This window comes from Lissotriton vulgaris, chromosome 5, assembly GCF_964263255.1.
Source record: "Lissotriton vulgaris chromosome 5, aLisVul1.2, whole genome shotgun sequence".
Taxonomy (NCBI): Eukaryota; Metazoa; Chordata; class Amphibia; order Caudata; family Salamandridae; genus Lissotriton; species Lissotriton vulgaris.
The window spans coordinates 296,692,748-296,720,707 of record NC_141693.1 but is presented as its reverse complement, the minus strand read 5'-3'; the positions used below and the strand labels follow the sequence as shown (position 1 = coordinate 296,720,707).

The 27,960-nt window shown below is 46.4% G+C and overlaps 1 protein-coding gene across 1 annotated transcript in view; it reads right to left on the bottom strand.

The window, feature by feature from the left end:
- The window catches only part of LOC147710752 (ATPase family AAA domain-containing protein 3-A), a 554,267-nt gene that overhangs the window by 126,768 nt on the left and 399,539 nt on the right, over positions 1 to 27,960 (bottom strand). Inside the window, exon 13 of the mRNA XM_086921474.1 lies at positions 1,935 to 2,005. Within this exon, the coding sequence (XP_086777600.1) occupies positions 1,935 to 2,005 (71 nt within the window). The remainder of the gene's footprint in view (positions 1 to 1,934; positions 2,006 to 27,960) is intronic.

Here is a 27,960-nt window from a genome sequence, read left to right as displayed (position 1 = left end):
TAAATATTTGTGGTTCTCAGTGGAGAACCAAATCAAATAAAATAAACTGGACTTGACTTGACAGATGCCAGCTTATGCTCTTTTTCTGAGCCTGCAAATAAGGCCTCGAGCTACAAGAGGGATATCTTGAATTGCAATACACCCTAACGTGCAAGTACTGACGATACAGCAAGACTTGTGTTTGAGCACAAGAGTTGCATTTCACTTTAGAAGATGTGTATGATGGTACGAGAGATGCCACCTTGCGCTGGGAGTAAAGGAGTGAGCATAACAACCTTGAAATGTAAGATATGACACTTCACACTCAGCATGAAGTGCCTTGAGAGCCACCTCATTACACTCAGTTCTAATCCTCGCAAGGATGTCTCCCTCGGTAGGAGAGTGACCCCAAGCTCAACAATGATCTTTCCCGAGTGGTATACCAGTATCACTGATCGAAGCGAACACAGCGTAACCAGTAGGCGTGATAAAAGGCCTACAAATAGTCCTAGTCACAATGCTGAGCCACTTTGCCACCCCTTAGTACCCTCACAACCTGTCCCTGCTCACTCCCCCCTCCAATTTGACGAAATAAAATAAAAATAGAAAGCCCAAATTAGCTTCCTAATGAGCCTCTTATCTTGCCATTGTCGTGTCTCTGCGCCGACTGCTGCGCTCAGTTTAATGGGGCATTAAAGCCGGACATTCCCGTTTCATAGCAGCCACTGGGTACCTCCGTCATCTGCCATCTGTTTAACCGCAGCGCCAGGCGCCGATGGCACGTGGGTGCCTCAAGGTCGCAGTATCCTGCACTGCACTTGTAGGCAACGGGTAGGGAGAGAGTAGCATGGAGCTGGCTGCGCCCCAATTCATTCCGAAGGACGGGGCTGCCAGGAAACCTCCTCACTCCCGACAGGAACTCTGGGCTGACCGGACGGACAGTGCTTGGCGGGAGCTTCGGGGTTTAAACAGGCTGTCTGCGCATGCTCCTGCTCCATTACCGCCACCGTCTAGCAACACTCCCACAGTCCTCTCTATCTACGTTTCTAACTAGTCTGTCAATCCGACTATCTAGCTAAAAAAACATGTCTACGTATTATCCATTCATCCCCGACACCCTCGGGTCAGGGAAACTCCAAAAACAGAGCCTGGGAAGGAGAGAACCTCAGGCACGCTGGCGGGACAGTGGAACAAGGAGGGAGGGATGGAGATACGGATACCAGAGAGCCAGGAAACACGGGACCCTGGACAACAGGACTGAGAGCAAGGCAAGAAGATGGAGGATACATCTGTTTCAAGTAGAAGAAATCAAGACCGTAGGACAACAATTAGTTCATTAGTGCATAGGAACAATTACACCCAAACAAGCAATGAACACGCAGATATTTACACTAGAACACATTTATTTATGACCTTTGAAAAAACACAAGATCTACTGTCGCTCTTTAAAAGGACGGACAGCGGCAGGCAAGTTAATGATCGCTCATAAACGATATGTATTAGGGTCGCAAGATCACACCTCTCACCACCCCATGAAACACCATCAAAGGGAACATTTTCACAGTAAACATGTCTGACTTGGACCAGAGGGGAAGTTTTGAGTCCCCCACTCAGACAACGGCCCTTCCCTTCCTGGATAAACCCACAATTGACACTGTTTTCAGAGACCAAGGAACTGGTAAACGCTGAGCTATACACAAATCATAACCTGTGTCTATTCTACTCACCTGAACATACCCCAAAACCTGTTGAACACATTTGTCTCACTGATCTGTCACACCACAGAAGAGCACATTCCACCTACATATCTCTCACACCACCCTGCACTTAAGACTCACACTATTCTGCTTGCAAAACCCGTACCATTCTATACACTCGCACCAATCCAGCTCCTGCATACCCTCTCTCAGGAGTCTTGGAGCACCCTTGATTCGTTATGTCAATTCAACCCTTACTTGTTGCTTTGCTCCCCTGTCCGGTACAAGAAGGCATTAAGTGTTGCTCGAAGGTCTTCGCTGATCTTTTCCTGTAATGAGAAACCCCACAAAACAGCATTAGTGAACTGAGAAGTTGGACACCAGACATCAAGCGATGAATTGAGTTCTTACAATGGAGTCCATTGAGGGTCCTAATGCAAACATCAAATCAAAAGCGTGAGGCAGACAACCAGGTATTTAAATTTGTTAACCACAAGGTTAAGCAAATGTCTTGGGGTGAGACCGAAAATGGCTAAAGTGGTTGAATAATCTAGGGGTGGGTGATAAATTTCACTCAGCAGGACGAGTTTTGTCCACTCCAACGCAGAGTTCCAAACAAATTCTGCTAGCCGCCCAGTGGCAGATGTTTTTTCTGGTGTGTGGCTCACCAACAGTAAGTTGGCAAGTGAGAATTGGTGTCCCCTTGCTTAATTTTCAGGCGCTAGGAGGTGACCCGGAGAGATTTTCCTAACACGGGTGGTCACAAGCGTTCACAGTGAAAAGCTGCCGCCGGAGTATAAAATCTACTCAAGAGGCAGCAAATCCAACTCAAGATAAAACACTCTCTGGCGGACTGCGTGGTGACGCTTGCTCAGATTTTTCAATGAGGAATACTCTCCCGGTGCTGAAATTCCGCACAAGTAGCATGACGTGCCGATTTTCGCCCATTAGTGGAACTCCGCAGAATCTTGAGGAGTTTTCATGTAACTCCACGAGTTCCGCTCACACCTAGAATGATCCCAATAACTTAGTAATGATAGTATGCCTGATATAAAAAAACGCCTGAAAAGCCCTGGCACTCCTGACAACTGCTAATAATGCCCCCCCAACACACCTTCCATTTACCATGCCCACTGCAGGCAAAAAGAGTGCATTGCAGACGCTTTATGGCCTGTAGATTAACAATGCGCATCAAATTAACCCAAACTCATTGCTTTCTATCAAACCTAACTTCAGACCACTTTCATCCCCAGCCTAAGTAGCTCCCAACACATGTCTTTTCTACAACAATTTGAGAAACATACAAAACAATGAGAATGGGAAATCTAATAGAAAATCTGTCTTTCCACCTTCTGGCGAGAACCACACGAGGAAAATAATTTGACACTGCCTTCCAATTGATATATTTTCTCACAATTATTGAATCAAATGGTGAACACTCCGAGAAAACGAATACTAAGCTGTGGAGCTTGCAAACATTTACTCCCAAAAATATAAGGTAAAACAGATATTAATTTATTGTGATGATGTTAAAGATATCAGTCAGTCAGTCAAAACCACTTTATTCGATTAATTAAAATCATAAAAGTATACTAAAACATGTTAGGTACATATTAAAAACAGGATAAAAAGTCAAATTAATACAATTAAATTCATGATAGAAGTTAAAAAACCATTATTCTCCCCCTTTTTCCCCCTATTAAGAGGAAAACTATTGCACAATTCCCTTTCCATACAAAACCCCACAATCGATAATTCATATACAAAATACAGTTTTAAAAAGGATGTTTTGCAGTAATAAAAGTCCAATCTTAATCTCCTAATTCTTACAGCAGCTGTAAAAAAACTAGCAATACAATACATAATGACAGGGGTTTCCAACATTAACAAAAATAGCAGTGCAGGTTTATACTGAGAAAAACTCATCTCTTTCAGCAAAGGTTTGACATATCGCTTCCGGGGTTCAGAATACCAAGGGCAAAAAAATAGAAAATGCGCAGTATCCTGAACAGACTTGTCATCACATTTACATGGGGTAGAATCCTCTAACTTACACCAAATTTTCATATCCCATAAGACCGTATGAATTTGATTGAAAAGGAATTTTGTCAGTAACCATCTATGGAAAAAGTTTGTTACCACTGACAAATAAGGCGCCATCTCAGGAATGGTAGTTATCATTACATGACTCCTCACTGAGAGTTTGCCCAGTTCCTCCGCCTCTCGCTCCGCGTCACAGTGCCTGATGAAATTGGTCTTCACCCATACTAGATCTTCTTTACATAGGGATTCTGGTCTTCCAAAAATCTCAGGGCGTCCTAGCTTTGCAGTCACATTCTCTACATATGACAACCACTGGTTATCCCCCACGTGATCTAGTTTCATACAGTCTTTAATGATTTTATGGTTCAGACTAAGGTTCTGGTTTAACCAAAGTTTTATCCATAACACAATGGGTGCTAATTTTAGCATATCAGTGATAAATCCCACCCCTAATTCAAGGTGTGGGGGATAAGTCGCTGTTTGATGGGGCAAACCAAGCAATGATCGTAGGAATTTATTTTCTTCCACTTGGATGCAGTCTGTTTTTGTGTATCCCCAAATTGCTGCCCCATATCGTGCTATAGAAACTGATTTGGCTTTGTAAATGGCCAGATTAGCCTCTGTGGGTTTCCCCACCAAGTCTTTTTGCGAACCCCAAGACTGCGGAAACAGAACTTCTAATCGCATTTGCCTTGGAGGTTAGCTGCGGTACCCAGGTTCCCCTTTGGTCAAACACTACACCTAAGTAGGTGAAAACCTTTACACCGGAGATAACTTCACTGCCACAGAAGAACGTTTTTTCTTTGCTTTTGGAACAACCCACTGACATTGTATGCGATTTGGCACTATTAATGACCAAGTCCAGATTGGACATAAAGGATCCAAAAGAATCAAGGAGTTTTTTTAGGGCAATCGGGGTCCTGGCTATCAGCACCGCATCGTGGGCATAGAGGATCAACGGGATTGGCCTCCCCCCCCATGCACGGTATGTCCTGAGTTACAGCTGTTAGGTTGGCCTCCAACGAATTCACGTACAACGTGAACAACATGGGGGGCAAAATACAGCCCTGGCGTACCCCTCGTCGGGACCTAAAGCTCGCTGTACACTTCCCGTCGGTAGTCATCCTAATGGAGGCATTTAGATCTTTAGGCAGCTCCGCCAGGAAATGTACCAAAGAGGAATCAAGGCCCATTGTCAGGAGCATAGTCCACAGCTTTGATCTATTGACTAGATCAAAAGCTGTGGATAGGTCCATAAAGCCTAGGAATATAGATCCCCTTTTAGCCCTCGTGTACTTTGATATTATCAAGTGAAGGTTGAGACATTGGTCCTCTGTGCTCCTCCCCGCTCTGAAGCCATATTGTACATCCGTCAGGATATTATTCCTGGTAGCCCAAGATGTTATTCTGGCTAGTACAACTTTTCCTAAGATCTTAACAGAGGAGTCCAATAATGATATGGGCCTATAGCATCTTGGATCTCCCCTTTGGCCTTTTTTAAACACGGGGATTATAGTAGCTCTGGACAAAGATTTCGGGAATCCCACAACAGTCGAAGCATTAAAAACTTTAGATAAAATATCTGCCCAATATAACGAGTTAGCCTTAAACATATCCGAAGGAACCCCATCGGGTCCAGGTGCCTTTTGACCTGCGCTACTCTCGATTGCTTCAATGACTTCAATTATGTTGAAATTTACTGGCGCTAGAGGAAATTCAGAAGCAGGGAGCTCAAAGAGCTCCTGCTCCATGTTACTTCCATAAATTTTTTCAAAATGGTTAAGCCAGTCATCCTCAGTGATATTAAGTTCCAGTTCCTCGTTTTGATCACGTGCAAACAGTGGGGTATTTATTATTGACCAGAACTTCGAGCTATTTTTTAAGGTAGCTTTATCCATGAGCTCAACCCAAGCTTCCCTTTTTAGATCATGTTTACGTGCTTGGGTTGCCCTGGAGTAATCCTTTCTCAGCTGCCGCACTAAGGCTATATCCCTCGGGCGGGTATTAAGTGCTTTTTTTAGGCGGTTGTGGGCTTTACTGCAGGTAGTGTCAAACCAACCTAATGCCGGTCTATTTTTCCCTCCCTGACCTTTGGATATTAGATTCAGGGATACTATATGACAGATGCCTTCAAATGAGGTTAGAACCTCCTCGCCTTTTGAAAGGGGATTAACACAGATGTTCAATTGTTCTGCAGCCTCAGTGGTTATGGTGAGGAAAAAAATCATCTGGTACTACCTGTCCCCACCTGATCCTCCTCCCCTGGTCTTTAGTCTTAATTGGCAAAACAACCTGAGATGTAGCAGTAGAATTCATAAGGGAGAAGCCATTAACTAGCTCCATCCCCACGGGGTTATGGTCGCTCGCTGGCATCGGTACAGCGTTATAAGAAATCACGAATTTAAGAAGACCTATCGATAGAAATATATAATCAATTATTGAATCACAGTCCCTTTCAGTATATGTAGCTACCCTAGAATTTGTCGAAAAATTCTGCCTCATATAGATCATTGGTCGCTAGTAGATTTTCCATAACCACCCCCTTCTGACTGTGTTCAAAATGCGGGGGGGAAATACTGTCAGGGGTATCTGAGTCGATTAGGTCACAATTTACACATAAATGTACATTAAAATCACCCAACAGTATAAAATGGCAGTAAGTGGTTTGCTTTTCTTTATATGTGATTAAAAAGTCTGTTAGCCACACTAAATGTTCATTTACAGGGTAGCCATTCGGTGAATTATAACAATTCACTAAGAGTATTTTGTTGCCGTCAACCAAAGTTACCTCTATGACTAGACAATTATGGGTATCGCAATCAACTTTTATAATTTTACCCTTTACATTCACCGAGACCAACATCAGCAGGCCCCCTCTGTTCCTTCCAGCAGGAGATGGTAATGCCGGGACAAAGAAAGAAGTAAATCCATCCAACCAAAAGTCACAGTCCATGTCCCAAGTCTCCTGCATAGCAACAATATCATACGATTTTACAAAGTTCAGCCAGTTGGATCTTCTCTCTTGGACCGTAAGCCGGCAATATTCCAGCTTAATAATTTGATCTTATCCCTTTTATCAGGGGTACCCATCTCCGGTTTACATCCATTGCTATCTGAAGAAGGTACAGGAGCCATAGGGGCATAGTCCACTACAGCAGCATCTTCCATACCCTCTCCAGCCCCCGTCAATCGCACAACTCAAGACCAGACAAAGCGTCAAATCTATTGTGCGTTGTGATGTTGGGTCCAAACCTAAAGAGGTTCTCTCTCCCTGGAGCCTGGCTAAGGGTAGCAGATAGAGGGCCAAAAGGTGTAAAGGGGCTTCTGCCTAAGCTAGGGGTGGGGGGTCCTGTAAGATGATTGTAGAAATATCCCAAAGGGCGCACACAGATACTGCTACCATCGGTGGCCATCGAGGCTGCCCTTAAAAGAACTGTGGCCACATGCTGGGGGAATCTAAAATTTACCACCACGCAATCACCAGTGCAAGTTTTGCGTGTGGGACCAATCCAGTTTACCCTCCTGACTGATTATTTCTCCTGCAAATTTTGGAGGAACACCACATTTTAAGTTCAGCCAAGATACAACTTTATTTTTAAGGGAGTCATGTGACTCCTCAAGTGGCTCAACCAAAGATGAGTTTTGTGGGGGCACATTTACTAATACAATTACATAGGGGGCACAACCTGGAGGAAGATCAATAAAATTACTTCTCCTAATAGGGGTAGCAATTGGCTTTGTGACCGGCCCAGGTTTGAGGTGTACTCCTGTACTGATAGATGGAGGTGGGGGTAGAACAGAAGAACCAGGAGATTCTTGGGTAGCTCTAGAAGATTGACGTAAGGCGTGTAAATTTTTATCAACCTTGGCTATCCCGTTCCTGCCATTCTCCATGGAGACTGACTTAGGTGCGGGTAGAGAGGGGTTAACTTTATCTATGTCGGCTAACTGCTTCTCTAGCAGGCCACCTAATCTTTTGACCTATGCAGTGAGGGTTTCCAGCTGAGACTATAGTGGTTTGAGGGATTCCGCTAGTTTCAACTCAAATTTGGCTTCCATAGTGCGAATTAACAGGTCAAATTGCCCAGGGCTCAGGGTTGTTTTCCTCACTCTTATTCTCCGACATGACAGTCAAGTCAGGGAAGGGGTTGCTATCAGACTGATAAGTTTCTGCCTTTCTTTTCAGTGTATGCCTTCCCGCCCTCTTGCCTTGCTGCTTCCTACAGGTTCTAACTGGCCTAGTGTGGATTTGGACAGGAGCTACCTCCTCCTCAGACTCCGAGATGGACTTGTCAAGTACTTCTATATCCGGGGCCTGATGGTTCAGTGATTCTACTGCAAAGGTTGCCTCGGGTTCAATGTCTGTGATGGTGACAGTGTCCAGAAGAACCTCTGGTGGAAAAGGGCTCTCCTGGACCTGATCCTGATCTGAGGAATTACCTCTACCCAAAGAGGCCCTTCTGTCATTATTGATCTAGTTTACCATTTTTACAAGAAAATTGTCAATAGAACCCGTCCCCACAATAGCCTTGTCTTTCATGGGCCCCGGCATGTGTACTGTACCAAGTATTTAGTATACACTAACCAGTTCAGAGCTTACGGAGGAAAGGTCAGTTCGATAGCACAGCAGTTCACAAAAGACCTTATGCTATTACGCACTCTTTACCTTGTGGTTGTGTTACAATTCTCCGGATGAGTTGAGCAGGGTCTCTGGCCCTGCCCTGCCTCCTCCTGCCCCGGACGGCCACAGACGGCCCGCCCTCTGCCCGGGCTCCGCCCGCGCGCGTCCCGCGACGCGGGAGGAGCCACTGGTTCTTATGCGCCTCCGGGCGCTGTGGGCTGTCGCTGCTGACGCTGCACCTGGCGTCCCCGGGAAGAAGCAGGGGACGCTGGGAAGTGTAGTTGCTCCCGTGCAATCTGCTCCGGCGGCGGGGGAAAGCGCTGAGGGAGTTCCGGTGTTCGTTGGTTCGCGGGTCCCGTGCTTCTGGACCTCCGCAAACAGTGCCCCACAGGTAGGTGCCCCGCTCCTCTGCAGGAGCCGCTGGTACTTATGCGCCTCCGGGCGCTGTGGGCTGTCGCTGCACCCAGCGTCCCCGGGAAGAAGCAGGGGACGCTGGGAAGTGTAGTTGCTCCCGTGCAATCTGCTCCGGCGGCGGGGGAAAGCGCTGAGGGAGTTCCGGTGTTCGTTGGTTCCCGGGTCCCGTGCCTCTGGACCTCCGCAAACAGTGCCCCACAGGTAGGTGCCAAATAAATATACACCATGCAAAATACTGTAAAGAAGCCCAATGATTCAGCGGAGTTTGGAGGGGGAGGCATCAAAGGGAAACCCCAAAACTATGCTGCATGCTTTGTTCAAGCAAATCTAGAGGGGAGGTCTGTTTAGATTACCCATGAAATGGTGACAACACTTGACGTTCTTTATTTCCTGTGATTTTTCTCACATGAACATATTTACATTTCAAACACTGAAATGCTGTCTATTAACATTTTACATAACATTGTTACACTGGAGAAACGAATATGATGCTTTATGTATGCACAATAATTCAGAAATGAGCAGAAAAGGTAGTTCGATTGTGAGAAGGGCAGGTTTAAGCAAAAATAACGAAAGACGCAAGCTTAATTATCAATTTTCTATAGGTATCAGATATTTGTGAAGTGGACAAGGAAGGTCAGCCCTCTTTGCCACAGCACCCCTATCCTGGGCAACCTGTCGCGGCGCATCCCGAGACTGAAGACTGCTGTCATAGAGCTAGGTGGTTTTCTGAAAGACTGGTAACTATGTGTGACCCAGTCCAGGGCGTGCTGAAACGTAATGAAGATGATGCTTCCCACCAGTATACTCTCTTCAACTGCTCTCACAGGAAAACCACCTGCTCTGCAACTCAGCTGGTCAGAACACCACCCCTCTGCCAACCCCATTCAGTCCTCATAAGGCACCTCTCTAGCACTACGAATACTGCTCTCCCAACAACTTATCAGAGGGCTTCTTCCTTCAAACATACTCTTGGATCTGATGATCTCAAGTGGACTATAAAGGACAACAGATGTGTGGAAAATTCAAGCTTTGTCCCACAAGCAGACACTGGTGGAAACTTCTCTGTCAGACAAATGCTGAAAAATGCATTACCATACTTTAGATGGCCTCGGACTGGCCTGTAGGGCAACCAGGCAGCAGCCAATATGCTGGCATGACAGACAGGGCAAATGTGGGCTTTTTTTTGCTGTTTGTGGGTCTGGTTTACGGTCTAAAGGGCCGATTTTTACTTTCCATTTCCCTGCCATCAGTGCTTTAAATTGAAATATAGAAGGCTTGGTACTCACAATCCAGAGTACCTGTTTCCTCCAAAAAAGAGCTGGTAGTTTCCCACTTCATTTATTGCATCAGTGCAGAGAAATCCAGGTAACCTCCCTTTCAAAAGAAAGACGTGCAGATTCATAGTACTGACAGTAACGTACGATTTAAAGCACTGCCTGACAGTGCCACAAACATTGCCCGCAGAAAGCACAAATTAATGCAATATCTGTTACCTTGCCAAACACATAAACAGCATGTCTTTTTACAAGTTCAGTACTGCTCCAATTTGCAAATGTGCGCAGCTGTCGCCAGACAATTATGTGAGGATCACTATAGATGGGCCTTGGCTCCACCCACATGTTGGGAGCCAGGAATAAATGATTTGATTGGGCATACTCTGTGAGCTTCCACAAACAAAAGTGTTTGCCCTCCGCACATCTTTCTGAATATTGCTTATTTATCCAGCTGCCTGGGCTTGAATTTTCAGGGGAACACACATGACATTGTCAAGCTATTAAAGTGTCTTAGATAACTAGGCAATCGATGGTGCTTTTCCTTTGCAACATCACAGAAAGGAAGAGGGCAGTATACAGGAAAAACGAATGAGGAAAACAACTGTACAGACTTAGAGGAAAGATTCAAAGCAACATAGTAAGAAATGACAATTACGAAGGCAAAAAAGGAAAAACATTAGATTTTCCTCTTCATAACAAAACAATATACCCATCCGGTAATGTCACAATATTCTTTTAAAGGTGGAGAACGAAATGTTGTATGCAAAATATAAGACAATTACCCAAGGAGGGATTGAATATAACAATGCAGTATCGCACAATCTTTTAACCATTCTGGAAACTGTACTAAGCTTTGTGATGAAATGGAGTGTATTATTATATGGAGTGATTGTGCGACTCCACCATGTAATACACTTACCATCTCCTTTAATTGCAGTAGGTTTTGTCTGTAAAACACTCAGCTCAACCCTGTGTAACTGGCATTGAGCAGTAAGCCTCACACAGAGGAACAAGTGTAAAGAATTTAAACACCACCAAAAGAATAGACACAGAACTCAAGCAATCTGACATCAATTTATAAACACAGAATGTATTTTGATAGGAATTTAGGCAGTAGAATGAAAAGATCCACTGAGGGTTCCGGAGATATAGATTTTACAAGTAACATGAAATCAAAGAAATTTTACTCAATTGCGAACAAGCCATGGTAAAGTCAAAGAACTGGACACAGAAACTTCTTCAAAGAAAACATAGGTGTCACTGCGGTCGGTTAGAAGTACTTGGGACAGCCAACTCCAGCAGGGAGTTAGTCAGGGGGATCAACAAGGCTCTCAACAACAGTTACATTCACAGAAGAAGCAGTCCTCAGCCGTTTTAGGTACTTTATCACTGTTGCGATGGATTCCTATAGAGTGGTCCTGATGATCGGGATGAAGAATGCAGAAGATGCTCCAAGGATGCTGTGGATGCGAAGCGGTCGACAAGGGTCTTCCTTGGTCCACAAAGATAGTGCATGTGGTCCTGATTGCAGGCAATGGCCCCACTAAGTTCTCTACGGTCTGGCCTAAGTCCAGTCACCACTGGACTACCAGTCACCAGTTGTCACGGCCAGAGGTAAATCCTTCCTGGGTCGATAACTCGCCTTCTGAGGGTCCCAGCAACTCTCAACAGCACTCCCAGGCACAGCGAATTCGGGTGCAACTCTCAGCGTTGGGTCTTGGTCCTCTGTGCTGTAAGGCAGCGGTGGTAGTGGCTTCAAGACTTAGGGTTACCAACTAGCCCCAGCGGGCTACTTCAGCTGATGTGTCCCTATACTCCGAACAAGAGGCCAGTCAGCTGACTTAGATTTCTCTTGGCCCCTTTGACTGGGCTCTGGAGACAGCTACTCCTTGGGCAGGACACAGGGACACAGTCATTTCTTTGCTAGCCACAAAGTGCAGCAGGTGCAGTCTTTGTCGGTGCAGCCTTTCTTTGCTAGTCCCTCGGTGCAGCAGGGCAGTCCTTTGGTCCCTCATCCAAGTCGTTCGAGATCTGAGGTCTGGGTGCCACGGATGCCCCATTTCTGCTTGGAAAGTGCCCTCAGGGCAGGATACTGTTGGTAGCCAATGGGCTCCCAGGTTTCCTCCTACGTTGTGACCACTTCTTGTGGAGTGTGGCATCCGTCTATCCCATGATGCATACTTCTGCCCACTCTCAATATGGCAAGACCCCTCTCTCGGTGTTCAGACCCCCCTAGCCCACCCGAGGTGTGACTACTGTAGGGCTACACGCCCCTGGGGAAACCAGTTTGACAAATGGTTTCCCCTCTGCTTCCTGTGCCAACCTGTCTGCCTCAACAATGAGGAAGCCCTCCTCTTGGTGTTGCACATCTGCCCTACTAAGGCGGCTTCACCTTTGAAGCCTGCCTTTTGGGGCTAACACTCAAATGACTCCCTGCAGGAGGGGGTAACACCTCGCTGGCCTTCAATCCTTGATTGTTCTTCCAGAGATTCGTTTGCACGTCTCTCCAGAAAGGCAGAAAACGGTCTTGTGGAGTTTGCTCGATATTGTTTTGGGAAGGCACAGGAGTTTTAAAAGCAACAAAGTGGTAGCTTTGCTAAAGCTGCAATCTGCAAAAAGTTACATTAATTTAAACTTGAGATACAAGTTGAGCTTATTGTAACAAGTTGTTCGATACCCTGGAGAGCCTGCAACGTACATGTCCTACCTGTGTCATATGTTGCACCCTGCCTTTAAGACTCAGTAGGCCTTCCAAAGGGGTGACAAACACATGTCCAGGGGAAGTTGTGGGTTTGCCATTACTTTCAATGTCGAGGTCGGGCTAGCAGTGCACCACTGCTCTAACAGCCTGCAGTGGCGGACTGGACGGACCTATTTTACTTTGAGGACCTCCAGGGTGGCACAATCAGTGCTGCAAGCCCTGGGGTACCACTCTAACTTACATGCCATGGGTATCAGGGTATCATTTACTAGGGTCTTACAAGTAAGTTAGCTATTTCCAACTGAGTACAGCCAATTCAGCACAAACTTTAGGGTCCGGGTACTGGCACTGAGGTCTTGTTAGCAGGCCTCGTGCACTCATGAGAGTCGAAAAACCATCAACATCAGTCGAATAACTAGGGGATAACCATACAGAAAGAGTAATTTCCTTATATGCCCCCCTCCCAGACAAAAGGTGATGAGCAGCTACACTTTTTCCTGGAGATTCTTATTTAAGTGGAAGAACCAGGAAATGCCATTTTCATTATTGGTATGGTCAGGCCCAGGTCTGTGTTCCACTGTGAAGTCCATCCCCTGTAGGGAAATGGACAGCCTTAACAATTTCGGTTCTCTCTTTTCATCTGCATTAGCTATTTGAGGTGTCTGTGGTCGGTTTGAACTTTGAAGTGAGTCCCAAAAAGGTAGGATCTTAGCTTCTTCAAGGACAAAACCACAACAAAGGCTTCCCTCTCAATGGCACTCCAACGCTGTTCAGTAGGAATGAGTCACCTGTTGAAGACAAATGTCTGATCCTGGCTCAAATCATTTACTTGTGACAACACTGCACCAAGCCAATATTCAGAGGCATCTGCTTGGGCAATAAACTTGTTACCAAAGTCAGGGGCCTCCAAGACAAGTGCAGAGCACAGTGGTGCTTTGAGAGTGTCAAAAGTCTATTACCACTTCTCATCCAGAAAACATTTGTGGGTTGCTTTTTGGAGGTCAAGTCAGTTAATGGCACCACTATGGTACCCTAACCCTTCACAAATCTACTATAGTATCCAGTCAGGCCCAAAAAGGCTTTGACATGGGTCTGGGTCTAAGGAGGCTTTGAAGCCACTATGATCTGAATCTTGAACTCCACCAACTTCGTGGCCACGTACACAATACAGCCCTGCCCTATCTGGCACTTACTTGCCTTGATAGTTACTTGCCTCCTTCAAGGCCTGAAGCACTTCCTTTAGGTGGACCGGGGGATCCTCCAATGCTAAACTAAATACAGCTATATCATCAAGGTAAGCTGCACTGAAACTCTCCAATGCTGACAGTACATGATTCAACAACCTCTGGAAGATGGCAGGGGCATTGCTCAACCCAAAGGGTATCATTTTGAAGTGAAAGTGACCTTCAGGGGTGGAGACAACTGACCTCTCGTTGACTCCTGGAGAGAGGGCAATCTGACAATAACCTGATGTAAGGTGAAAGGTGCTCAGATACTTAGTTGCCCCAACTTATCAAGGAGTTCAGCAGCTCTTGGAATGGGGTGGGCATCAGTCTTAGTGACTGCATTGAGGTCCATGTAGTTCACACACAACCTTATCCCAGGTATTCCCCATTTGGGAACTTCAGCCTTTGTGCTGGCCTTGATCTTGTTGTACAACCTTTACATTTTACTCATGACAGGTAAGCAGTCACCGGTGTCTACATCATGGGTACACCATGTTCTCTGACATAGGGTCAGAGTAAACAGTCCAGCACACTGCTTCCACACGCGATAGTAGTCCCATTGTTGCCGGTCTGACAGAGTGGGGGAGAGAACTACTCCCCCCACAGTTTCATCTTGGGCATCAGTAAATAGGTCTGGGAGAGGGTCATTCTTCTTCCTCGCCTCCGCCTGTTACCATCAACATGGTGAGGCATGCCCTTTCACGGTGTAGCTTGAGCCTTTTTACATGGATCACTATGTGAGGGTTTCTGGGAGTAACCAAGTCCCCCTTCTTCTCTAAGATGGGGTAGGGCCCAGTCTACTTGGACTGTAAGGCCCTGGGTGCCTCAAGCTTTAGGACGCACACCAATTATCCTGGTTGGTATTCCACCACAGAGGACTTTTGGTCCTACCAGTGCTCGACAAGCTCCTGGCTGGCCACCAAATTATTGTTTGTCTTCTTCATGTACTCAGACATTCTGGTACAAAGGCCAAACACATAGTCCACTATGTCATGCTTAGGTTCTTTCATGGGTCTCTACCATCCTAGCTTAAACAAATCTGAGAGGACATCTCACAGCATGCCCAAAGAGCAGCTCAAAGGGACTGAGGTCAACTCTTTTTTGAGGGACCTCTCTGTAGGCAAACAATAGGCATGGGAGGAGAATGTTCTATCTCCTCCTGAGTTTTTCAGGCAAACCCATGATTATGCCTTTTATGGTTTTCTTGAATTAAACCATTGCCTTGGGGGTGATATGGGTGGGTGAACTTGTAAGTCACATTGCTTTCAGATAGGCAGACATGACATTAATGCTCCTATCTGAAATAACCTTCTTAGGAAACCCAACCCTGTTGAAAATTGCAAGAAGGGCTCTAGCCACTGCAGGGGCAGTGCCAACAACCAATAGGATGTACCTGTTCCCTTAACTTGTGGGTGGATATAGGGTACCTACAATATCTTTCCCCATCCTCTCAAAGGGTGTCCCCGCCACTGACAGTGGGTGGTATAAGGGAAGCCTTTGGCTTGCCTCCTGCCTTGCCACTGGCTTGGAAGGTCACACAGGAGTAACAAATCTCCTTGACCTCCTCAGACATCTGGGGCCAGTAAAAGTGCTTGACCAGCCTTTCCCAGGTCTTCGTCGGCCCCAAGTGCCCAACCAAGGTATATTGTGGGCTAGGTTAAGGAGAAACTCTCTGTACTGTTGAGGAACCACCAGTCTCCTGGATGCTCCTCGTTTGGGGTCACTTGGCTCACTGTACAGGAGCCTCTCCTCCAAATATACCATATACCATGTGAGGTTTACGTACCAACTTTACAAAATCCTATATCAGGGCCTCTGGTCCTAGGAAACATATTTTGTCCACTCTGTCCGTAGTTTGAATTGTACTAGCACTTTTTCATACCTGGGGCTAACTTTTGCTGCTAATGGGTCATGGTTTGCGCATATTACCCACTGCAGGAGTAAGTTAACAAATGTGATCGTAACATTATTTAGCCTACCGCAAGCTCAAAGGGCTCTCATGCCTATTTTGCAAAATTTCAAAATGCAATGCACTCTGATGGCAACATATGGGGCAGAGGTATGGGGTATATCTAAATGCAATAGTATTCAGGTTGAAGAAAATAGATTAGACCGAAAGGTTCTGACAGCTCCAATCTCTTCTCAATTTATTTGCCATAGTGAATTGAATCTACCATATACAGAAGATTATGTTGAGCCCGTACAACCTTATTTTGGCTAGCAGTGTGGAAAAATAAGGAGGCGAGCCTTACTTGAGACATTATGATGGGCTGTCTTACCTGTGACAAGGGCTTAGAGATTCCCTGGCTAGCAGAAGTGGAATTATATTTGTGAAAGATCAGCATGTTTTTAAGAACCCGAAGGGCAATGATAGTATTAGCAAAAAGCAGGTACAGCTAGCTTGAATAAACTTTTCCATGATTAAAGAATGGTCACAGGGAGTGGCAGCATATTTGAATATCAAATCCGATAGCCAAACTGCAGGGTATCTTACTAAACCAATGGGTAGTTGGGAGTGTAGCTTACTGTTCCAGTTTAGGGCAGAAACCATCAAATGTTTGCTGTGCTTCTCTTCTGGCTTCCAAGCAAATCTCAACCCATTGCCTTGCCCGTGTGATGTGAGCCAAGTCTGATTCATATTGCACTTTTTTCTTTTGGGGCTTCCATTCCTTGTATACAAAGCACTTTGTGCTCCCTCTAATAAAGAGGCTCTACATTTCAGATTTCACGGTAGCATTTAGTATGCTTCTTCAACTTAATGATGGATTTAATTGCTTGTGTAGGTGTTTTTTTTTTTTTAGATCAGTCATGTGAGCCTGCATTTCTATGAATACCAAATAAGTTTGAATTAATACCCAAGCTGTACTATATTGTGCGTTGCGACTATGGCTCTGGATTTGATCTGTGCGTTTTTATGAACTGATTTTAAGTATTTATGTTATTATTGAACATACATTTTGTGTTTATTGTGTAGGTGTATACTTTTGTGGATACTTTTTGTGCCCGAATAAAGATTGAATTGAATTGATGAGGAGGTAGGGAGCAGGTGGCCGATTCCAGCCTTCATTGGTTGAGTCTAAATCCTGTCATAACTAATAAGGGGAAGGGGAAGGACTCATCACTGACGTTGACAGCAGAATTCTTTTTTGCAGCTCTAGGATGTACCCCTTCTGGAGAGCAGTGGCAGGTGGGAATAGAGAGATGGAGGAGTGAGACCAATGCATGTCCAACTGCCCTTTGCCTATGGCACCAACACACAAAAGCAGTGAACAGGAGAACAATATGGGAGATGCCTTAAGTTACTGTGTGTTGGTAACCATACCAGGTATATTTCAGCTGTTTTAAGTATGTGTGCCAGAACCATAAATCAGACTTTAACTATGTTTTTCCACTGAATATAGATTATGTTTGTGTTTGTGTATACACAAATAAACGGGTTACTTTTTGCCCTTTATGCCGACCCGCCCTGCCAGGGTCTCGGGCCCCCTGTCACAAAGACTTACGGGCAGGATTAATTTGAAGGAAGCCTGACCCGTCCTCCTCCACTAAATGAAAGAGGATTTTCCTACGATAAAATCTGACTGGAGAAGGGTAAAGGAAACAAACAGGAGCACTTATTTTCCTGCTTGGAAATTTGGAGGCCTTCGATTACACAAAAAGACGTAGAAACAACGCAGGAGCACTAATTATGAAGCTGATTTTATGCATAATGCAAGTGTAAAATAAACAAAAGTATTTGTAGCTTTACCAATGCACTGAAATGCCAAGAAGTACGCTGCTGGATTGCAATACTGACATTTAAACTTTCATTGCGCATTCCATATATGCAACACGACCAAGAACTACTGAATAACAAGAATTTACAATGCAACGGTCTCGCCTTTGCAAAAGTTAGAGCTATTGGCATTGTAAATGACAAAATTGTTATTTATGTGTTGGTTTTGAAAACAGATAAATAAATGGCATTGTCATTTACATTGCCAATAGCGTAATCTCTCGCAAATGCGAGACCTATTGCATTTGCACCCACACACACACACACACCCACCCACACAGAGCCACGCTCACACACACAGACAGAGCCACACACACAGACAGAGCCACACACACACACAGACAGAGCCACACACACACACAGAGACAGAGCCACACACACACAGAGACAGACAGAGCCACACACTCAGCCACACACACTCAGCCACACACACATACACAGAGCCCCAGAGCATAATTCAAAGAGCCAGCAAAGGCTCGAAGCATAGGAACCAGGTTACACAGTATTCCCTTTTCATGGCTGCCTGCCCCCGCCTTCCTCCTGCCCCCTCCCTCCTCTCAGCAGCATGTTCTGCTCTCTGAATCAATGATCAGTTGGAATTTCCAAAGCTGGTCAGTCAGCATTCGGGCAGTCATTCCCCAGTTTAGGCCGATCACCTACTCATTGCCCGAGTTGTCTAACCTCGTTCCCACAGCTGCCCCGCTTCTGCACATCTACTGAATAACACAGCAGCACTGCACATTCCCAAACAGCTGAGCTAACACCCCATGGGTCGCCAGAAATGTACAATAGCTGCTTAAGAGACATCTGCAATTACATTCCCTGGGTGTGTAACAGTCTTTACTGACATTTACACAATCGTAAAGAATCTAGAATTAGGCAGTTAGGCTTTGTTGTAACCTTTGACATTGGTAGTCACACTGCAAGCGTAACGGGATATATACAGCTACCTACGACAGGGACGTTTACACACCTACATTTCCTGGCTGTGGAGGTTACATCATCTAGTAATTCCAGGGTGTACACATGTATGGTTACATTCCACAGTCATTACCTTGTATTACGACATCTGGGACAGCACTTTCAGGGCATCCAGGCGTCTACAGCAACAATGCATTGGCAGGCAGCCATCTAGGCTTACATTCCCTTTGTAGGCAAGTGCTAGTTACATTCCCTTCACAGACAGGCCTCTTGGCACTGTCCCCCGTGAGGACAGACGTCTAAGGTTACACACCCTTGGTAGGGAGCATCACTGGTTACATTCTTTGGGTATCCCGGCATCCTCCACTAGCCTCCTGGGGTATTGTGGTCCCTACACTGAAGGAGCCCACAAGCCCTTAATAACTCTGGGGCTGAGACCCCACAGGGTCACCTTGGAGGGTACAAGGTGTCTACCACCTTCTGCATATTTGCGACTCTGTGAATAGCGATCCCAGTGCTGTTTTGGGGGGAGGGGTGAAGACTTGGAAAATATGAGAGTGTGGGTGGGGTGTCAAAGGAAAAGCACACGCAGTGAGACGTGTTCGCTGTGGAGGTCGCTCTTTTAGTTACCTGGCCCCCCGTCTCTGGAACACTCTGCCATTGACGTTGCGAACGAGCTCCAATCTGTCTACCTTTAGGAAGGGACTTAAAACTCATCTTTAGGCCCTGTAAGTTGTTCCTGTTGATTCCGAGTTCCGCTTTGGCTGTCTTGTTAGTTGCTGGTATTTGTGTAATGATCTATAGCGCCGGGACGCTCTTCGGAGCAGCTGAGCGCTTTACAAAACCACCAGTAACATAACATAACATAACATAACATAACATAACATAACATAACATAACACGCTTCAGTGGGAGAAAGCCTTGTGGCAGATTGGGAAGTAGGCGTGACCGGGTCACTGGCGAGAGGCGCCCACTGCAGGGTAAGAGGGGGCTGTACTCCCTTTAGCAGTGAGAGGGGGGCACAAATTAGTCAGTACATGTGAAGACAAAGGTGTAAATTAGGACCATCAGACTTTGGAATAATCAGCGTCTGACAAAGAGAGGGGGTTTTATCCGGGACATATGTCTGGATGGAGAGAGATAATCCTCGAGAAGGCGGGACAGCGAACAGTGAAGGCACGCTATACAGCGCCCCCTACAGCCCTGCAGAATGGACCAGCCGTAGCGACTAGATGCGACTTCAGAGACCGTGGGAACGAAACACACCCCGCGATCGCCAAGTGAAATCATAAACACACCCGCGCTCTCCAAGTCAAATACGCAGCATTTTCAAAGAGCGGTAAAACTGTCTTGCGAGCCCAACTCTCCCCTCACGGGCCAGAGGGTTACAAGGGAAGTCGTCACCCCAGGCAAGCAATGTCCAAGAGCGCCAGCATTGTCTGGGCCATCCTGGGTGCAGTGTCTGGAAAGTGGTGGCACTCCTCCTCCGCAGCCTGCCCAATGAACACAGCATGATGATGATGGTGGTGGTGGTGGTCACCCACTTACCGTTCACGTCCGTAGCAGCCGTTCCTTTATCTCACGGGCGCAGGGTGCAGCCGCACAGAGGACTGTCGGTTTGGCAGACGAGCTAACAGGAAGGCATGTAAGATGTCTGAACGCCTCAGCAGTTCCACCCATGAGGTAGTGCGCTGTGCACTGCAGCGCTCAGTGCCATCTCTCCCACATCTGAAAGCCATTAAGCCAAGCAGCAACATTTCCGCCTCCCCTTGTTTCAGCCTGGCTTCACCGAGCAAAGTAAGTAGTTTCACTTCTTGTGTTTTCTGAAATATTTTGAGCTGTTTAGAAGGGAGAACCCTGTGATGTTCGTTCCGCAGTAACACCAGGCACTGCTTCGGGAGTGAATCAAAACACGTGAATCCGCGACTCCCTGCAGAGCGTGCCTCGAGCACCAGTGTGTACGCACGCTCCTGTCTGATGTGAGGCGGCTCGGGCTTGAAATGCCCAGAGCCAGCCTCCGTAAGGAATCGGATATTCGCATGCCTGCAGTGGGCTGGCATCAGCTGAACAGTTTCACAAAGAGACCTCTTTACTTTAGGTCCTCTGAGTATGTGTTTTAGTTTCCTTAACGCTCACTGAGACCTCTGCCGACGGGAGAGGCTTGTGCGTGCGCATCTGCCTTGTAATGTTTAAAGACCGAACAGCCACTGCCACTTCCAGCATAAAAGTTTGCATTTGTGGCTTCGAGTGAGGAAAGGGGGTGGGAAACAATCTTATAGATCTAGAACCGTTTTGTCTTTCAGCGTAAAAGAAAGAGAGGGCGTTCCTGCAATAAAGCGTTTTATTTCTGAAGTTGCTTGGTTAGAAGGGCTAGTCCTGTTGCTGCTTAAAAGAGAGATAGCCCCTAAAAGGAAACCGAACAAATAATGTGCGTGTCTTAAAAATACTTTTTGCGTTGGAGCTGCTGCGGTCAGGAGGAGGGTTGGTGGCGACAGAGGAATAGCCACATAATTAAGATGACTGGTGTCAGAATGATAATTTTAGCGAGATGACAAGGAGTTCCGCCTCAACAGAGGAGAGGCGCAGATGCAAATGCGTTATGCGAGTGTGTGGAGCGGGAGCTTCAAGGACATGAACAGATTTGGTTCATCTTTGTATATCACTTGCATGGCTTGTATAAATGAACGTGATATTTATAGATCTCGAACTGCTTGAGTGAATGAAGACGCTGCCTTTCCTCTCACGGGCTGGGGGTGGCCGCACATAGGACTGTCAGTTTGGCAGACGAGGGGGTGCCAAGCGTCCCTTAAACCCCGTTTCAAGAAGGCTCCACAAACTCCTAATGGGCCAGGAAGAGGCTTCCTTCTCTGGCCGTCAGCGTTGTCTGCGACAAGAAGGGTGAAAACAAGCGCTTGGAACAAGCGCTCGGGATGACGTCAACTTTCTGCTTTTAGAGACGTCCTTTTCAGACTGGCTTGGCCTGACTTACTGGTGGCCTAAAAGCTTGCTTATCTTCTTTATGATGTGAAACAGATGGCCCTATAAAAAAGATAAGAAAGCTTTTACCACAAACGCAAGCCAAGGAGCCCAGTCTGAAAAGGACGGGGCTTAGCGAGAAAGAAGAACGTCACTAGGACCTCTTCTCCAATGGATGGCCACCGTTTAGGAGGCCAGCCAATGAAGAACAGGGGCGGGGCTTAACCTCACTAGTGAAACTCTCCCTACATCATTAAATCTCACCAGCTCGACTGCGCATGTCTGCGCATCCATCCGCAGGCCGAGACCTAAAAAAGTGGTTTGATGACGTATTATCACGTGGCCAGTTTTGAAAGGAGAAAGCATACCTGTGATCAAGACTCCAGAGTGAGTTGAAACGCGTAAGGGATGAAATGGCAACTGCTGCATACTCCGATAAAGAATAAAAGCACCTATAATCCTCCAAATGGGTTGTTGGCATCTTCTTGTTTAAGAAGAATGTGCTGGAGGGATGGACGGGCACACCGACACACACACACTTGTTTAGTGTGAGGAGGCACTGTGATTCACGAGAGGCGAAGCCTTGTGTGAGCAAACATGTACCTTCCCTCCCTCAACAATTTAAAATAGCATATTATACTTTTCACATATGCATATATGGCTTAGAAATTACATTTTTATGTGCACGTGCTTTAACACACGTATTTCACAAAAACCAGGATGTAAGCGGCTACATTTGTTCAGGAACGCAAAAATCGTACTTGATAGTAAAAAAAAGAAAATCATATCACTTGTTCCTTTGTAATGTAGTATTAAATGTGTGAATGTGTGTTTATTAGTACAAGTGCTCTAATCTTGAGTACCAGCTTGTCAGGATAGATTTAAAGAAATGAAGTGTGATGCTCAGTGCTTGCAATTCATAGACATGCCTGTCTGATGTTATGTTATGTTATTTGTGTCTTTTATAGCGCTCGGCTACTCAAAAGAGTGCCCCGGCGCTTTATTGACAGCCTGAAAAAGACAAACACAACACACAGATTAAAAGAGAACGGGGTCAGCAGAAAAAAAGAAGTCTAGGAGGCAAAAAGCCAAGTTTTCAGGCCCTTCCTGAAGGCCAACAGGTTTGAGGTACTGCGCAATGTCAAAGGCAAAGAGTTCCAAAGCTGTGGAGCCCGGGACATAAAGGAGCGACCTCCAATACGGGCCTTCCTCACACGAGGAACAGTGGCAAGATACATCGACTCTGATCTCAGAGATCGTGACGGACGATAAAAGACGAGCCTCCTTTGAAGATATTTAGCCCCTGCGGCATAAAGGGCCTTGTGTGCAAGAGTTAGGGTTTTAAAAACTATCCGCTTCCGGATAGGCAGCCAATGAAGGGACTGCAACAAGCCAGAAACTCTGACTCGCCTATGCAGGCCAAAAATGGCACGCGCTGCCGCGTTCTGGACCACCTGCATCCGTTGCAGGAGATATTCCGGCAGGCCAAGATATAGGACGTTAGAGTAGTCCAGTCTTGACCCGATCAAGGCCTGTACCGTAGTCCTCCTGTGGTCCTCAGATAGCAAAGGGAAAAACCTCCGAAGCATACGGAGGAGACCAAAACAGGTGCCAGTGAGGTCAAGGATCTGAGATCTTAAGGTCAGGCCGTTGTCAATTTTGATCTCCAAATTCTTAGCCAGCTGAGACGATCGCACCGGAGGAGACATGTCCGCGGGCCACCATACCTGCCAGTCTGGATCGGATTGACAACCGAAGAAGAGTACCTCCGATTTGTCTGAGTTACACTTGAGGCTGTTCAGTTGGAGCCATTTAAAAACAGCCTCAAGGCACTCATGGATACTCTCTCCTACAAAATCCTCTCCTTTCCGACAGGTAAAGAGCAACTGGGTGTCGTCGGCATAGGATACGATCTGGGCCCGAAAGACTCAGCCAAGGTCGCCAGAGGGGTCATAAAGATGTTAAAGAGAGTCGGGCTCAACACAGAGCCCTGCGGGACTCCGACTCCCAATGGCGGCATCTCAGCAGAACTAAAGGAGGCCCAGACCGTTTGTCGGAGGCCAGCCAAAAAAGATGTAAACCAGCTAAGCACCGTCCCCCTCAGACCGATCTCATGAAGTCTGACGAGCAGACCCTCATGGGGGACGGTGTCAAAGGCCGCCGACAAGTCAAGCATTATCAGCATGGTTCTGCCACCCGAGTCCAGCGTCTCCTTGATGGCTTCGGACACCTCCAGCAGCGCCGTCTCAGTGCTAAGATTAGGGCGAAAGCCCGATTGCGTGGAATGGAGTAGATCGTGTGATACCAAAACATTAGAAAGCACAGTGTGCACATGCTTCTCCAGGATCTTAGCCAATGCAGGAAGGAGAGAAATGGGCCTATAATTGGCCAAGACCTCGGGATCTAAACCAGGCTTCTTAATAAAGGGGAATGACCATAGCCTGTTTCCAGGCCGGTGGGACCACCCCCTGGCTCAGAGAGAGATTCAGGAGGGGATTCACCAGCGGATTAACCACTGTCGCCATCTTCGCCAGAAATTTGGCCGGACAAGGGTCGAGCGGCGAGCTCGATTTAAGATTGGCCAAGAGTGTCAAAGACGAAGGAGTTGAAATAGGCGGAAAGTCTGTCAGGACTGACCCTTCGGGAACCGATGGAACTAGTCCACCCTCAAAGCAAGGGGAGACAGCAACCGGCCTCAATGGATAAGAGTCCTGAATCAGCTTAATCTTAGTGGTGAAAAAGCATGCGAGATCAGACGCTCACGTCTCGGTGGGGGCGGTCTGGGTCGCATTCGACAGTGGGGCAATGAATTCCCTAACGATTGTGAAGATCTCTTTGCAGGAATTCGAGGCAGCCTCAATCCTCCTAGCAAAGTAACTCTTCTTCTCGAGGAGGATATCTCGATGATAGGCCTTGACCATGGTTCTATATTCGAGTCTGGCAGCAGGATTGTACTGAGCCCGCCAGGCCCTTTCCGCCACCTTGCATTGCCTGCGGGAGGCAAGCAGCGATTCGGTGAACCAGGGAGCAGAGACCCGTTTGGACAGCGAACGCGGAGCCCTCGAAGGGGCCAAGTCATTCAGCCTGTCCACAAACCAGGCCTGCAGAGACTCCAGGTCCCTATCTAAAACCCCCGTGAGAGGGCAAGGATGTTCGCACAATGCCTGCGCCAACATTTCTGGGGTCACCCGATGGTATGCCCTCGACGCTGATCCTTGCTGTCTGGGGGCACTACTCGGGGGTTTCTTATTGCCCAGTATGTAAAAATTGACCAACCGATGGTCTGTCCACAGGACCGGCAGAAGTGCCGTCACCTCTATGGGGGACGTAGAGAAGACCTGATCCAAAGTATGGCCTTTATCATGCGTTGGTTCAAAAAGATAGGGGGCTAGGCCCAGGGGGGCCGTAATGTCGGACAGTTTGATCACATCTAGGTCCGAAGCCTCATCCATGTGAAAATGGAGGTCTCCAGCCAGGATACAGTGGTCAGCTCTCAAGACCAACGATGACATGACAGACTGGAGCTCATCGAAAAAAGAACCAACTGGACCAGGGGGTCTATACACTAACAGCCCTTCCACTGACTGATGCGGCGCCAATGATAAAGAGAAGGCAAGGGATTCAGACCCTTTAATAGCCTCAGTGGGAATAATTGAACATACAACGGATTTCTTCACCACGAGTGCTACACCACCGCCCCTTCCTTCCAGCCTATCTTGCCTATAAATATTGTATTCTGGAGGGATCGCCATAGCGATATCAGGATTGGAGGAAACTCCTAACCAGGTCTCTGTTAGCATCAGGCACACCGGTTTTTCCGTGGTCAAGACAACAACAAAAACAACTGTTTAAATGTCATGAGATGTAGGGAACAACTATATAGAAGCTAAAACACAGACTCCAGTAGAGAGGTTAACACCAAATTTAAAACTCCCCGGGACATCATAAATGGAGTGGGAGGAAACATGGTGGTCAGACCTTCCGAGAACTTTACCACAATGGGGGACTTGAAAAGGAACAGTTAATCCGGGATGCAAAGGAAAGCCAACAAGGTCTCTAGGTACCCCAATTGGATTTTTGAAAATATATATAAAGCCCATTATACACAAGGGTGTCAAAGCGCTAACAGAGTAAGAGCAACTACAAGAGAGAAGACCAAACCTATCCATCACGGAAGGGAGAAAAGCCAGGTTTTCAACTGCTTGTGAAAGGCAGTATGGGAGGAAAGACTTGCTATGTGAGTGGGTAGCGTATTCCAGAGCTTGGCAGCGGTGCTCCGAAAGGCCCACCCCCCACCTGGCTTTTCAAAATCTAGGTATCTCCACCTTCTTAAGAGAGACAGAACTCAGCCGTCTAGTGGGAATATACCAGTGAACGGACGTCCTCAAATGCAACGGCCTCTGGAAGTGGAGGGTACTATGAACAAGACTGAGGGCTTTGAAAGTCACACACTTCCTGAGCGGCAGCCATTGAAGGGACCGAATGCCCTCTCTGTCCGACAGATGTTTTGGGACATCTAGGACAAGATGAGTAGCAGCATTCTGAATAGTCTGAAGTCTATTTAGGGTGGCTTTAATAATATTCATGTACAGAGCATTGCAATAGTGCGTAATGCGATGTAATAAGGGCGATGACCAAAGCAACTCAAGAGTTCGACTGCAATGAGAGGAAATACCTTTTTTAAATTTAGATAATATAGAAGCAGGAGCTCACATGCCTATTGGTCTGAGTATCAAAGAAAAGGGAGGAGTACTAAAACATCCCTACATTTTAAGCCTCTGTGACTGGAAGAGGTACGGGGCTGTAAAACTCTGGCCACCACAGTTCAGACCATACTGATGTTTGCCCAACAAAAAAAAAATCAGGATCTCCATCTTGTCGGCATTCAGTTTCAACCAATTCTCTTTCATCCAGTTGTTTATATCAATCATCCAGCATTTTAACCTTTCAGCCACCACCAGGTTTTCCTCGAATATTGATACAATGATCTAGGTATCATCCACGTAAAATAGTACTTGAAAGCTGAAGGACCTGATCAGCTTGGCAAAAGGGGCAACATATAGATTAAACAGGACTAGGGCTGAACGAAGAGCCCTGCAGTATCCCACAAGATAACTCAAAAGGGCCTGCCCTAAAGTTCCTCCAACTCACAGTGTGATAAGAAAGGTCTCCATCAGAGCCAGGGCGGTGTCCCTCAAACCTGCCTGGCACAATCTATGGAACAGGCGGCAGGGGGACAATGTATCAAACACCACTGAAAGGTCCAGCAGCATCAAGATAGCATAAACTCCCTGATTATCCTGACAACAAATGGCATCAGTAGTAGCCAGCACAGCGGATTCTGTGCTGTGGCCACTCATAAACCCATTCTGCGATCCAGATCCTGAGTGGCCATGAACTCCACCAGTTCCTGATTAAGACATTTTTCAAGTATCGTAGCTGGTGCCGGTAAAAGAGAAATAGGGTGCAGATTACTTAAATCTTCAAGGCCACTGTGAGGCTTCTTTTTAAGGGGAACAACTATTTCCTTCTTCCATGATTGTTGAAAGATACCAGTTAAAAGAATTTGATTGTAAACTTATTCGAGAACGGGGGCAATCTGATCCGAACTAACTGCAAGAGTCTGGGAGGACACGAATCGTCTGGGGAACCAGATCTCAAGTGTAGAAAAGCTGCTTAACATATGCGAAATAGGGAAGAGGACTGATAGAGTGGCAGTGGGGGCAAACTTAATTGCCTCCTCATCTTTATGTGTGGGAGGGCTATCCTCATTAAAATTAAAAAATCTTCAGAATCTAAAGTAAGCTGCGACACTTACAGAAGCCTTGGGAACTTTAGATGATTTGGTGATCTGGTGGAGGAGTAAGATTTTTAATCACTTTCTAGAGTTCCTTGGGAGTATATGCGGCTGACAATATATTTAAATAGTGAAGTAGGAGGTCTTAGCTAACATAAGAGCAAGTTTGTAACTATGCATTAGTTATGTGTGCTTATCTTTTTCTTCAATAGATGGAGTGAGCCTCCACCTCAGTTCTTGCCTCCTGCACAGATGTCTAAGCTCTTTCAAATCCACTGAGAACCAGGGAGCAGATGCTCTGGTTTTGGTCCCTGTCTTAAAGGCAGGAGGGGCCATTTGATCGATGGCTGTCGTCTCCACCCACATGTGAAAATCCTGTGCAGTATGTTCCAGGTGACTAGTGTTCCTTTCTAAGGATTTACACAATGTCACTTCTAAGTTTTCTTTCTAAATTGTATTCCACCTCCCGAATGTGGCGACGTTGCTCTGCATCTGACCTCTGTCCTTCTGTATGGTAATTTTAAAAGGTACCG